The sequence below is a fragment of the Falco rusticolus genome, chromosome Z (genome assembly GCF_015220075.1).
Source record: "Falco rusticolus isolate bFalRus1 chromosome Z, bFalRus1.pri, whole genome shotgun sequence".
In the NCBI taxonomy this organism is placed as follows: domain Eukaryota; kingdom Metazoa; phylum Chordata; class Aves; order Falconiformes; family Falconidae; genus Falco; species Falco rusticolus.
The window spans coordinates 20,298,694-20,311,617 of NC_051210.1; the positions used below are offsets into that span (position 1 = coordinate 20,298,694).

The window sequence follows — 12,924 nt, forward strand, 5'->3', positions numbered from 1 at the left end:
ACATGGTTTGACCTCACATGTGTCTGTTTGGTATGTCTAACTCATTAACAAACTTCAAGTTGTACTAGCAGTGAGTGGGAGGCATTGTGTCCCGGCAGGGGTATCAGGTGGACAGAGGGCCTATGCTGGTGTTTGGGATAAACCTGAGAGCATGGCGTACCTGTAAGACGAGAGTGTGAGTGCGTGCATCTGCCTGCTAGTGATTTGCTGCCAGCCAGCAAGTAGGAGGCCCGTGAGATGGATAAAAGGGCTCTGGACGTAGGCAGAGGATTAGATGGACAGGGCGATATGCTGTGCTGATATTTGAGGGATTCATGAATATGCATGTATGCATGTGCTCGTGAATCTAGAGGGGGGTAGGAGGGAGCACACACAGTATCCTGACAAGATGAAAAGGAGGTTGGCTGGCTGTACTTAAGTTCACGTGAGTTGTGGGAGTATTACACGTGGCTGCTGTCAAAGGTGGTGCCTTGTTTATGGCAGCTCACTCATAGCTGAGCTTCACTATTGGTTGAACCTGCTACATCTGTGGACCTGTGATGGAGACCTCCAGATCTCTGTATGCACCAGGCTAGGCTCCAGCAGCAGGGCCAGAGGAATCCCTGGACTGGTCCCAGAGATGCTGGAGGTGACAGCCGCTTATAACATCCTGTAGCATAATCAGTGAAAGAAGATTTCGTAATAGATATTCAATGCAAAAGTTCTCTTTGTGAGTTGGGAGTTCTTGAGCTACGGGCAAAGTTGACAAAATTATGCTGGGGAAGATACCACCATAACCTTTTCCTATTTTCTTGTCTGCTGCTGACCATTAATAGATGCAGAAGAAAGGTCTTTATTCCAATAACTTGACTTACATGACTGCTTTTACAAAACCAGGGTGCTGCTGAAAACTATTAAGTCAAAAATGCTTGGTTTGCCTTAAATTTAAGAGACATGAAGGAAGCACTTTATATATTTGCGGCTTTAAGCCTTAACAGGAGGTTCTTGGCCTCATTCTGTATTCTAAGCATATCAGTGAAGCTCCATTCATTATTTCACATTCCAAACTGTAATTCTTTCTTTGTTATTATGCTTGATTCTGCAGTATTAAGGGAGTTCTGCAATATTGTCATACAAAATTTAAACCTTTGACATCCTAGTGCAGGGATTGCTGAAGTTTACCTGCCTCCCCTCTGAACCAGGTTGCTGCGTTTGAACCCTAAAGAGACAGGATATAGGCAGATTTATTTGGGATGAAGATCAGATAAATTATCTTTTTTTTTTTAATAAAGCAACAGCTTGATTTAATGAATAGTATTGCGTTCCAGAGCTTCATTCATAGCCCCCAACCAACTATGTGACAGTAAGCATGTCACTTAACCACTGTGTCCTACTTTCACCATCTGTGAAATGCTTTGAAAAGTCATGGAAAACTGAATCATAGGTCTTTTCCATCTCTAGATTCTGTTAGGTCATCCAACTGTCTATCTGCCAGTAGAAGATTGTTTCCTATATCCACCAGTGTTTTTCCAGTCTGGATTCTGTCCTCCAAGTGATTGGTCTTCCACCAATGTACCTCTGGGAGATGATTTTGCAGACTTCTAGATCTCATTGTCAGGAAGCTCTTCTGACATTCACAAAAAGAGATTTATTTTTTTATTATTAATTTTTTTTGTTACTTTGTCCCCATTATTATATGTTTTGTTATAGTTGTAAGACACATGCTATTTACACAACACCTTAAAGGTCTAGGTAACATATAGAAGGAAGGACAGCGTAGGGTTTTGAAACATAAAGTGTGACTGTGTTTACAAAAGTAATCTACTTGGTTCTTTCTGAAATTACGTCTAAGGAAGTGTGCAGACTGCTCCAGACTTAGGACAGAAACAGGGTAGGATACGGAAACTTAATAATTGAGCAGGGTATTAAAGTGTGGGAATACTCATCAAGGATAATTAAGTAGGGAAAAACAGAGAAAGGAACAGATACAACTTAGTTGTTGGACATTACAGTCTTTGCTATTATATAGTACACATTTTTTTCCTAGCCATTTGTAAATTATCATGTCTCCCGTAATTTGATTTGCATTTGAATCTTTGCTAATACATTAATTATTCTGAGCCAATAGTTACAGTAGTTGCTTTTAAGGGTTTTCAGTTTGTGCCTTGCTTGTCCAGATCTGAGTGTAACGTTAACTACAGGTGCAGCCCAAGCACCTGGACATGTCTTGTTTTCTCAACTGTAGTACCTTGCATGGGCGCTTCCAGTTTAGGTTTTCTTCTTCATTATTAACCACAAGTGTTGCAAAATTAGTGTATTTTATATTTAAGTCATCTAGTTTCCTGGAATTTTAGAAATTCAGCAAACAGATAATTTTCTTCAAGTGTTGAAACCACCAGCATTTTGATACAGGATACATCTAGTTGAAAGCTATCAGAATAACTAGGTTTCTTTGTACAAAGTTTCTCATTTTTCAGAACAATAAATGTGTGGAGTTATTTGGGTTCTACATAACAGTAGTTAAACTGCTTTTAAAATGGCTGTCTGACAAACAACTGGTATGTAACATGATTTGACACAGTGCCCTTGGAGGAAAAATCCAATATTCAATGCATTCAATTGATAAGGTTAATAGGGCATTTTGTAATACAACGTATATAAAGAATGTATTTTTAAATAATGAGAAGTCTGCTATGGGGGCATGTTTCATAAAATATTCAACTTTTAACAAAATCCACTTGTCCAGGATTTTCATTCCTCTATTTCAGCTGCCAATGGAAATGCTTAAGTCCAGGAATGAAAACTGCATGTGTAGTCAGTCTCTTCAGAAAAGAGAAATATTTTATTTTTTTTTTCTCCTCAGCTTAATTTTCTTTGTTTTAAACTTACGCATTCATGTATGTTGATAAGTTCTGGTATAACTTGAGAATCTAAGATCAGTGAGGCATTTAAAACCTTCCAAAGTTTATTTGTAGCACAACTGTACAATTTAGACATTTGTGTAAATAAAATCAGCCTTCTGCATACTTTGCTGTTGAAAATTTCTGTTGTCCTCAGTAGTAGTAGGTAACAGTCAGATTAGTTGTAACGTTTTGGAAGTCAGTAAATGTAGTATTTTACATACACACAAAAGAAATCTCTGTGTAACAAACTGATTTCCTTCCTGTAAGAGATCAGAGGGGGATTCCATGAAGTTAGAATGTTTATGAGGAAGGTGAACCTTAGAAAGATTTTGTGAAGTCTGTTCATAAGAAGAATAAATATGTCTTTCATCCACAGGAGATAAAGCCAGATGAAGTTACCAGAATGGCTCTTAGAACAGAAGTTAATTTCGAAACTGTCTGCAGAAAGGTGAGGTTTGATGTTTTTTATTTCCACTGCTTCTGTGAGTGTGAGAGTGCTTCTTAGGAAAAGGTGCATATGTGGGTGGGAGTACATGCATCTGCAGTGTGTTCTGTATGTTAGAGTGCATCTTCATTATAGACCTTATTTCCTTTTCTAAGGAAATTTACCCACTAAGACATACCTACAGAAAAAATTGTATAGCTGTTTAGTACAAGTGGCTTGTCATCTAGACTGGTGGGCTAATCCCTAGTAACTAGAACAGAATACCAGGAAACATAGTAGTGGTTTTTGAGTCTTCATAAATAGATTCATTTTATGTAGTATATATACGGTTCAGTCAGTGTAAAAATATCTAAGCTTTCAATAACAGTTAGAAAAAGACTAAACACTTCTAGATGCAGTTTCCACATGTGAACAAAATGTGACAAACAGGTAGAATTTTAATAACGCTGTGGCTCACAAATTTCAGTGCAGTGTTTCTCCTGAAGCCCACCAGTGGTACATTATTAAATATTACCTATCTAACTACTGATGTTTGTAAGAGATAAAGATGTACAAGTGGGAAGACGCTTGTTGAAATAAGCAGTTGAGGTTGCGGATGCTCTAGAAGAAAAGTGAAGAAGAGCAGAAACAAGTACTGGTTTAAGGGATGTGCTGCAGAACTGATGTCAGAAAGCAATTCTGAATCAATTCCTTCCCATCTTCCTGAATTCTTATGGGTGGGTCCACTGAGGGAGTCTGAAATCTGAAATATTTATAGTCTAGAGGCTAAGTTTTCATGTAGAATAGAGTCACTTCGTCCTATAATGGCATCATTGATTTGTAATATAGCTATGCTGTTGCAAAGCACAGTCATGTGTGATACGGTTAAGTTATTAGCGTAGTGTGCAGTAGGATTTCCATGCTTCATGTGAGCAAAATCAAGTGAAGAGGAAAGTTTTATAGGAATTTTGTATTTCATGAGCAGTGTTTGGATGGAAGTATCTTACTGCTTTTCCTTCTCTTAATGATAAAGAAGAGTAAAAAAGGTAACAGATAAACTGATATGGAGCCTAAAAGCAGCATTCTTCTTTTAAATCTATTTGACGGAGGTTTTCCAGTCTGAAGGTAAGCTAGTAAAAAACTCGTTGCTGTAATATTAGAAATGGTGCAGAAGTGAAGATTCTGGATGTATGAGGGCACATGGAGAGGGATTTTGTGCTTGAAAAGGGTTGCTAAATTCAAACAGTAAGACATTTTGCCACTTCCTGTAGGAGATTCTTCTGCCAAGAATTCAAACGGGTCAGGATTATGCTGGCTACACAAAGTATAGAAGCCCCAAAATTAAGTAACTGATGCTGTTGTTTTAAAGGAGTTTACATGTTTGCAATTGGAATTTTATTTTCTATGAGGACAACTTTATTGCTGAGAATACAGAAGGAATATTATTAATCTTACTAGTTTATTTTGTCCCATTATTTTTGATGTATTCATAGTCATGGCTGATTGTATGCTTTCCATATTTACTTAAAATAGGCTTCAATTAGCTGTAATCCTTGAAAGCAGGTTATACAGGTATCTTCATGGAATTGTTTTGGGGTTTAGAACTGTTATGTCTGTTACATTTTGCTGGTCTTGTTGTTCAGTGGTACAAAAGTCTGTTGATCTCACACCTTGTAGTGAGTGTATCTCATCTTTCATACCAAGTTTGTGGATAGGTGCTGATGCTTTTTTAAACCCATAGAGAGTTTTTAACCTCACTGCAGTGGAAGAACATGAACAATTCATTATTACAGTACTGTTGACAAGTGGTGGCTAAGCCATCATAAATCTGTTAGTTGCTTGGTTGGCCATAGCATATCCCCAATGAAGAAGGTGTCCCTTCTGTTCTTTAACAAAAGTTAATTTTCCAATATATTATCTCTTCTTTTCCCCCAGTTACTTATTAAACACAATAAAAAAAATCATTGATTTTCTATTCCTAGCAATATTCAGTAGGTCACATGAAATGCAGACTATACTGTTTACCTTTTCATTAACTTGAGTTTCGAAATATTTGAAGAAAAACATCCTGTGGCTGTTTTCATTTTCAGAATACGTTTGTTTTCATTGATAAAATGCAATCTGCTTTTAATTCACTGTGGAATGCTGAATATTAGTTTTTCATAGTGGACATGTAGTCAAGATATTTGTTTAATTCCTTTTGCCCACTGAGATTTTATGTTCCATTACTATGTTCCCCCAATATTTTTTTCAGAATAAGATAAGCATACTTTCCTCTTTTAAAGAGTTTGCATATGTTTTAGTCAATAGCAAATGGCACTGTAACTTGAGTTCTTATGATTTAGCTGTCAGTATTCTGTACTGGTGGTTGCTAATAAGCAAATGAGATTTATCATAGTTGCAGAGTGAGTTGGCAAGAGTCACCAGCCACATGACACAAGACTTCTTCCTTTCTGATTTATAAAAATGTTACAGGACTTACCACATTACTGTAAGACAAGAAGCAGTAGGTGCATTTCTGCTGAAATAATTTTAATCCATTTTAATATTTCTGCAGCTGGCACCATTGCTATCAACAGATGATAAATTATATAGTAAAAGTTGTAATGAAGTTGCCGTGCGACAATTAACTAGACTTTATGTTGTTGGTGCTTAGTTACAGCTGTTGAAAAATGGAACCTTTATTTTCTAGGGTTTGACTGGGGTTTTTGTGCACTTTCTGTACGCAGTTTTATACTATCTGCAACAAATGTATTTGCCAGCCATTAAAAAAATTAAAAAACATGGCAAATCTGTTGTCTAATGTTTTTTCAAACTGGAATTTCCAGCTGTGATTGCATTTTGAAGTGTTCCGTATAGTATATGTACCTGAACTCTTATGGGAGGCTTGGTTTGTTAGTGGTGTGCTCCGGCACCCTGAAGTTACCAATTGGAATCTCATCCTAAAAATGCTGTGCATTACAAGCAGGAAACTGACTTAGGAACTGACTAAAGTCTGAACTGTTATCTTCAACTTATTGCTAAAATAGTTTTAAGGTAACTTAGATGGGTTAACACAGGCAGGATAGATAGGTTAATATGTATTAGTATTTTTCTGTTAATAGAGAAATTATACAGGGAAATTGTATCTATCGTCTGTGCTGTTTCTCCCGAAAAGGTGACATTGGTCCACCTGTGAACGCCTTCGTCATAACTGGTTTGTTTTGTTGCCTTTGCACCAGGTGCTAACAGATACTGACTTACTGTAGTATGTCATTTAGTCTTCCTTCCAGTAAGTCTCTGGGACTTAAGTGTTTTAAGCACTGAGAATGACAGAATTCTACTCCAGCATAATCAAAACTCTACTACAAGCAACAATCTGGAATGTTCACTTGCCTTAAGTCAAAATACTTCTTAGGTTTTCTAAGTAATTCAGCAACTTTCAAATGGGGGTGGGGCGTGGGGTGAAGATTGAAAGTGCAACTGCAAAGAACTATTTTATTTTTCTTTGAGTGAAAAATAGAGTACCAGTATATGTTATTGTCAGGGCTTGAATTGAGCACATGCTTCTGACTTGCAGAAATACCAACAAATACTTACAGATGATAAATACATCTGTTTTTTGCTCCAGATACAGTCTTCACATAACCTTAGTAGCATCATTTTCCTTATTTTGCACTGAGCTCTAATCTGTGGTTCTTGAGAACAGCAGCACCTTTTCCTACTGAGCCCTGTATTTTCAGCTGTTACTCCAGTCCTGCCGTGTTTGAATCATGCAGATGCTTGTCTGCAAAGAGGATTCCACACAGCAAATTTTGAGTGTATTGTGATCTTCATGAGTTCATTGGGCCGTGCCACATACCTCGTGAGTCTCAGAATTACTGAAAAGCTTGCCACAATTTCTGTGTTGAGAAATTTCTTCTAAACCAGAAATGTAAGCCATTACTAGCTGTTAGAAGTTTTTTGGGTTGTTGGGTTTTTTTGCTAATGTAAGGCCTCGTGAGCTTATTTTGGATTGCTTCACATTCAGAAACCAACTTTGTCTTGTTTGGAATTTTAAAAGGAATTCAAAGGCTTTAGAAACAGGATCTCAGGCAGCTCATGTACGGCCATAGAGACGTGCCAGGATTTGACTGAGCAGCCTGATGCACAGTATGATTTTGACCATTAAAAGTCTAAGCTGCCTGATGAGGACTGCTGTACTTAACATGGTTTCAGAGGTGTGACATTAGGGCTATGTAGCTTCAGGTCCAGGTATTTTTAATGGATGCCCAGGGACTGTTATGCTACAGTTAAAGTTCTGGGGGTTTTTTCAGGGATGAGTGAATTTAATATCTGTGGCTCTTAACCTGTATGTCTCAAATGGATTTGGGATTGGGAAACCAGCTAAAACACTGACAGTAATCAGAAAAGGTTTTCTGTGATTTACCAAAGGAGAGTTCACTGTTTCACATGTGAGAAGACCCTGTTTCACCTCCCAAACTCCTCTGAATTCACTGAATCTCTGATACAGGATTAAGGAAGTCCTTGGGCAAGAAGAACATAAGAAAGAGGTAGAAAAACATTTCTGCACAGGACAGATGAGAACAAAAAGGAGGAAGTTACAGGACTGATTATATATTACCTTTATTTCTTTCAAAAGAGTGTTGAAGTTGCATATCAAAATAGCATTTCTCAGATTTGTATCGCATTCCTTTTAAATTATGCTGGTGATGGCTTGCGATTAGTCTGTTTATCAGAAAGACAACCTCTTTCTTATCAGTAACCAAAAAAAAGAGTGAGAATAGGGTGGTCACAGTGCTTGTGTTGTCCTATGTTCTTCTGTTTAGATTTACACCGAAAACCTGTTTTACACCAACAATCTGTGAAAGGCAGTTTATGACAGGCTTCTAGCTTTGAGGCATTAACTAATAGTCTGTAAGTAATTATTTGGAGCATCAGTTTCCCCAGAGTCTATCACTAGATGGTAATCTTTGGTAACGAGACACTAGCACATGCAGGATAGGGTTACACAATCAATAAATGCATAACATTCATTCTAATGAATACAGTTATTTATTAATGAAATTTTAAACTTGATGCTGCTAATACTTTTTAACTGTGAGACAGAAAGAAAGGAAGATGCAATTTCTGAATCAAGTAGAACTTTTGATTAAACACATCTGCATCTGAGGAGGAGCAGTCATACCTGTATTTTCTAACTTGTAAAAATACAAAGGTTTCTATTTTAGCTGAGAATTCTAAATGTACACTTGTAATATTTTACTTTATTTTTAAAACTTTTTCTAGTGGAAAATATATAAAACCAAAACCTCTGTATTCTCTGTGGATTAATCTGAGGAAATGCACTAAATGATAAAAGGGGCCTGATGCAAAGTGTTTTGCAGTTTAGTTGAAGACTTTCTGTTAACTTCAAAGACTTTGGGTCAAGCACAGAGTAGTTGCTGTCTTGCGTTTAGGCTTTGGGGGATTTTTCCACAACCTCCTCCCTTCTCCACCCCCCACCCCCACCCTTCCCCCTCACCTCCCCCGAAGAAGAATTCTACTGACCACAAAAACATATACTGATTAGGATAGATGTTATTATTGGTATAAATCTTCTGTTTCTGTTGTTACTGCCTTTAATAGCAGCATAACTAGATAATTACTGATGTGGATTTTTAACATTCTTTGCTTATGAAAATATTTTGTTTGCAATCCATAAAACCATAGGGCGAGTACTACTGTATGAATCAGTCTTTTGTCTAATACTTATATGATAGTCTATCAGTTTTGTGTAATATGCTTATCAATAATTCTTTGCGCTTTGGTGTTTTGTGGTTTGATTTTGGCTATGTGGGGGTAAATGCCTGGTATTTTGGGGGAACCCATGAAAAACTTCACCCTCTTTTTTTTTTTAAATCTAAATTCTATTTGTTACACTCTTCTTAAATTAGAAATTGTGTATAGATAATCAGAGCATACTTAAAAGAAGAACATGTGATAACTTAATAGTTTAGTGATGACCTACCCAGACTCTGTTAGCACTACCTCCATCTCATTCCCACCCCACCCCCCTTCTTTCTTTCTAAGTATCAGTTATTGGAAACATCAACTTCACCTACTTTTGCTAAGAATGTATTGCCTTGTACCTGCAGGGATGTTTCCATTCTCCAACAAAGTGTTTATGCTGTGAATAGTAAAATAATAATACTCTCTTTCCTACAAGTTAAACCGTTACGTTACTTACTTGTTTCAGTATGGAAATGAAGGTATTAACTTGCATATCAGATACCAGGTATACTTTTCTGTATCTAATAGTTGCATCTGTCAACATTTTACATTTTTGGAAATGTGTTGCATTAATTTAATGGCACAATTTCCTGTAACACAGGCTAAAATCATTTGCTTGATGCTGGGAATCAGTGTTGCAGAGTTGAATTCTTTTTGTCCGGAGTATTTTGACTTTGAATGGGAGTTACACTGAATGTATGAAGCCACTGTTCCCTGAGAATTTTCCATGTCAAACACCAGATGTTAACATTAAACAGGAATGTCTGTGGTCTTCCTTAGACTACTGATGAAGTGAAGAATTTTGCATTCAGTGATGAATATCACATTCAGGCGTAAATACTTTCTCTGTGTGACTGATTGTTTTTTGTTTTCCTGAAGGTTCCCCTTCTTTTGGATTTGATCACTTGAACTGCAGGTTGTTTAGCCTGTCTTCTAAATATACTTCTCTACATTTTAGAGCCTGGAATCAATTCCTACAGCTACAATTGGAAGTTTTTATGTCAGTATAAAACTAAGTCTGTCAATTTTTGACAAATCTCTCTCCGCGTTTCTCTCACCACCTTCTGCACCCAATTGTCCATCTGTTTGCTAGCCCAGCCAGTATCATTCCCTTTCTAGGCTTCCAGTGGGGAAGTTCAGGCTCCTGTCTATGCTCTTTTCTGTCCACTGCCCTCCCACCTTTGGTTAGCCATTCCTTCTGCCCCCCTGCCCTTTCCCTTACTTTCTCTGGGCCATTTTGTAGATCTCTTCTCAGTTAGCCCTTTGCATTCAAACTAGGCTGCCACACATGTGCCTCAGTAGGGTCAGCGTCTGAGACAAGGAGATAGACTAGACCAAAGATGCCATCATCTTCAACAGCAGGGTAGCAATTGCAGTGATCTCAGTCTAATTACAGCTTGGATTTTTTCCATTCTGGAAAGAATGTGGAAAGTTCAGTATTTAAATAAACTGCTAGTAACTTAGGCAGTTTTTCACAGAGATACTATGTTTGTATCTGACAGAAAAAGGCAGTCTCCTGTCAATGTTAAGTTACTGTCAAACTAAGTTACTAGTACAGGGATCTTTCTACCATTCATTTGCATTCCTGTGAAGCTGTCCTACTTAATTTTGTTGCCTGACTGAACTGACTGTTCAATACTATTCCAGTGTATTCCTGTCCTTAGACAAGGCTTAGTCTCAAAAGTTATGGGATTGGTTTTGATTTGAATATGCTCATTTCACTTATTTGGTGTGTCAGACCAGAATGTGGGCAGGCATATTGTTGTTAGTAAAGCTCAGAGGGAGTCGATTCACATTTTTGAAAGTGATACCTAGCTTGGATCATACGGGTGATTCAGATACAATGAACGTGCTTGCAAGAGCATAAATGGACAAAATGGTGGGTGCAGAAGAGCCGTCTTTTTAAGCCCAAATATGCTTGTGCACATGCACATGGCTGGTTTTTTTCAGTCCCAGAAACGTTTATATCACAGCACTAATGAAAGACAAGCAACTCTCAACCTAATTCCTATTTTTAATGAGTATTTAAGTGATGTCTGTAAATGTCTTAATGGATATGAGCTGTCATGGGAACAGTAGAGGAAAACATTAGAAATAGTTTTGGTTTTATGCTTTTCTTGAAGAAAATGCAGGGGGAAAAATGTAGTGTAACAAGAGGTTCTCAAGGTGTGGTGATTCGTGTGGCTTTTTTATTGGGGGGTGGTGTCTTTATTATTTTTTATTTAAATAAAAGAAGGCCAAGTTACTGATGTCCAGAATCTCCTTGGTATCCTTCTCCAAAATACTGTTCAGACTTGCATACAGTGCCCAAGAGGCAGGCAGAGGTCCTGAATCTCGATGTATGGTTGAGAGTCTGGTATAAAAAAAGAGTTATTTAGGTGTTTGGAGAACCTGTGTTGGAAGAACTTGATACAAAAGATGCATTATAACCAAAATTCTGCCAGGCTGCTAGCATGAAAATTTTAAAGGTCATAAAGGAATACTTAAACTAAAAGCATGGGGAAGGCAATATGCATGGGGAACATCTGTTTCACAATGACATGACCAACAGGGGCATGCAACTGCTTTTCAGAATGCTTCGTAAGGGCCAAGGAGGGTACAGCTTTATCCAATAAAAAATGAAGGTGAATCAGACTGCCTACAGTGCCAGCTGATTGCCATCTCCAATACTAAGGTACAGAGAAAGGGTTTAAATTAGGAATGCTTCCATGCCAATCCTTGAACCAAAAAAATTAATGGAGGGAGAGTAGGATAGCTGACGTATAGCGTTATCATATAATAGATGTCCTCCTTCTAACAGGTCTTCAAGATAATTAATGGAAGGTTCCATCTTTACATTCCATCTTTACAGGGGTAGCAGAGTAGGGTGTATGTGCATGAAAATGTGCTGTGTTATGAAGCACTGTATTTTAAGTCTAACAGCACAAATGTATTACAGGAAAAGAAAAGCACTAAGAAACCTTTTAAACAGAAGTTCCAACTGTCATAAAAGTTTGATAGTAGTAATGTGCTACAGCCTTGTCATGATTTTGCCCTAGCACATTCTCCATCCATTATTCCATGTCATTTATGCCATCCTCAAGTACCACACTATCCAATACATCCTCATTAACCACCATCCCCATTCCCATCCTTTGATATAATACACAGATATCATTCCCCTAGTCTGCGGACCACCTCTGTAAAATGTTTGTCAAATGTCCACAAAATGTCCTCTGAGTTAATTTAATCCATGAGCTTGGGCTCTGTCTTGTTATGGGTGTCACTCAGAAGAGGAGAGGTGGTGTGTTGCATGGAGTTACTGGACACCAAAGCCAGCTGAGATTGGGTCACAGCTGCACTTGCACTGCTTCTTGTGAGGCTTGACCTCCACTGGTTTGGGTGGCTCCTGCTGTAGTAATTCCTCTAATATGCAACTCAAATAATGGGTTACAATAATTTAAAGGTATTTCCATTACAATCTCCACCCCTGGTCCCTTTGGACCAGGCCATAGGGTTTAACGTGGCAGTGACTTCCTCCCCTTGCCCCTGCTCCAGCTTGGATGTATCCACAGACTGCAGTCCCTTAGGGTTGTACCTACTCCAGGTAGAGCCTTATCTGTGAGCCACAGTCTCTCCAGGGGGACACCTGCTGCGGCATAGACTTACCCACAGCCACAGCTGCTTTGAGGTGCCCCTGTTCCAGTGTGGCCTTACCCATGGGCCACAATGCCTTCAGAGACAGACCTGCTCTGGCGTGGCCTTACCCACAGTCACAGTCCCTTCAGGATTGACCCTGCTCCAACGTGGCCTTACCCCTGGCTGCAGTCCCTCCAGGGGTGTACCTGCTCTGTTGTGGGCTTTGCCAAATGCTTTGAGGTGCTCCAT

At 38.3% G+C, this 12,924-nt stretch overlaps 1 protein-coding gene across 1 annotated transcript in view; it reads left to right on the plus strand.

Moving 5' to 3' along the window:
- The window catches only part of SRFBP1 (serum response factor binding protein 1), a gene marked incomplete at its 5' end in the record, with an annotated part of 55,147 nt that overhangs the window by 25,417 nt on the left and 16,806 nt on the right, over positions 1 to 12,924 (plus strand). The window contains one exon of the mRNA XM_037373817.1: positions 3,259 to 3,330. Coding sequence (XP_037229714.1) covers positions 3,259 to 3,330 — 72 coding nt within the window. The remainder of the gene's footprint in view (positions 1 to 3,258; positions 3,331 to 12,924) is intronic.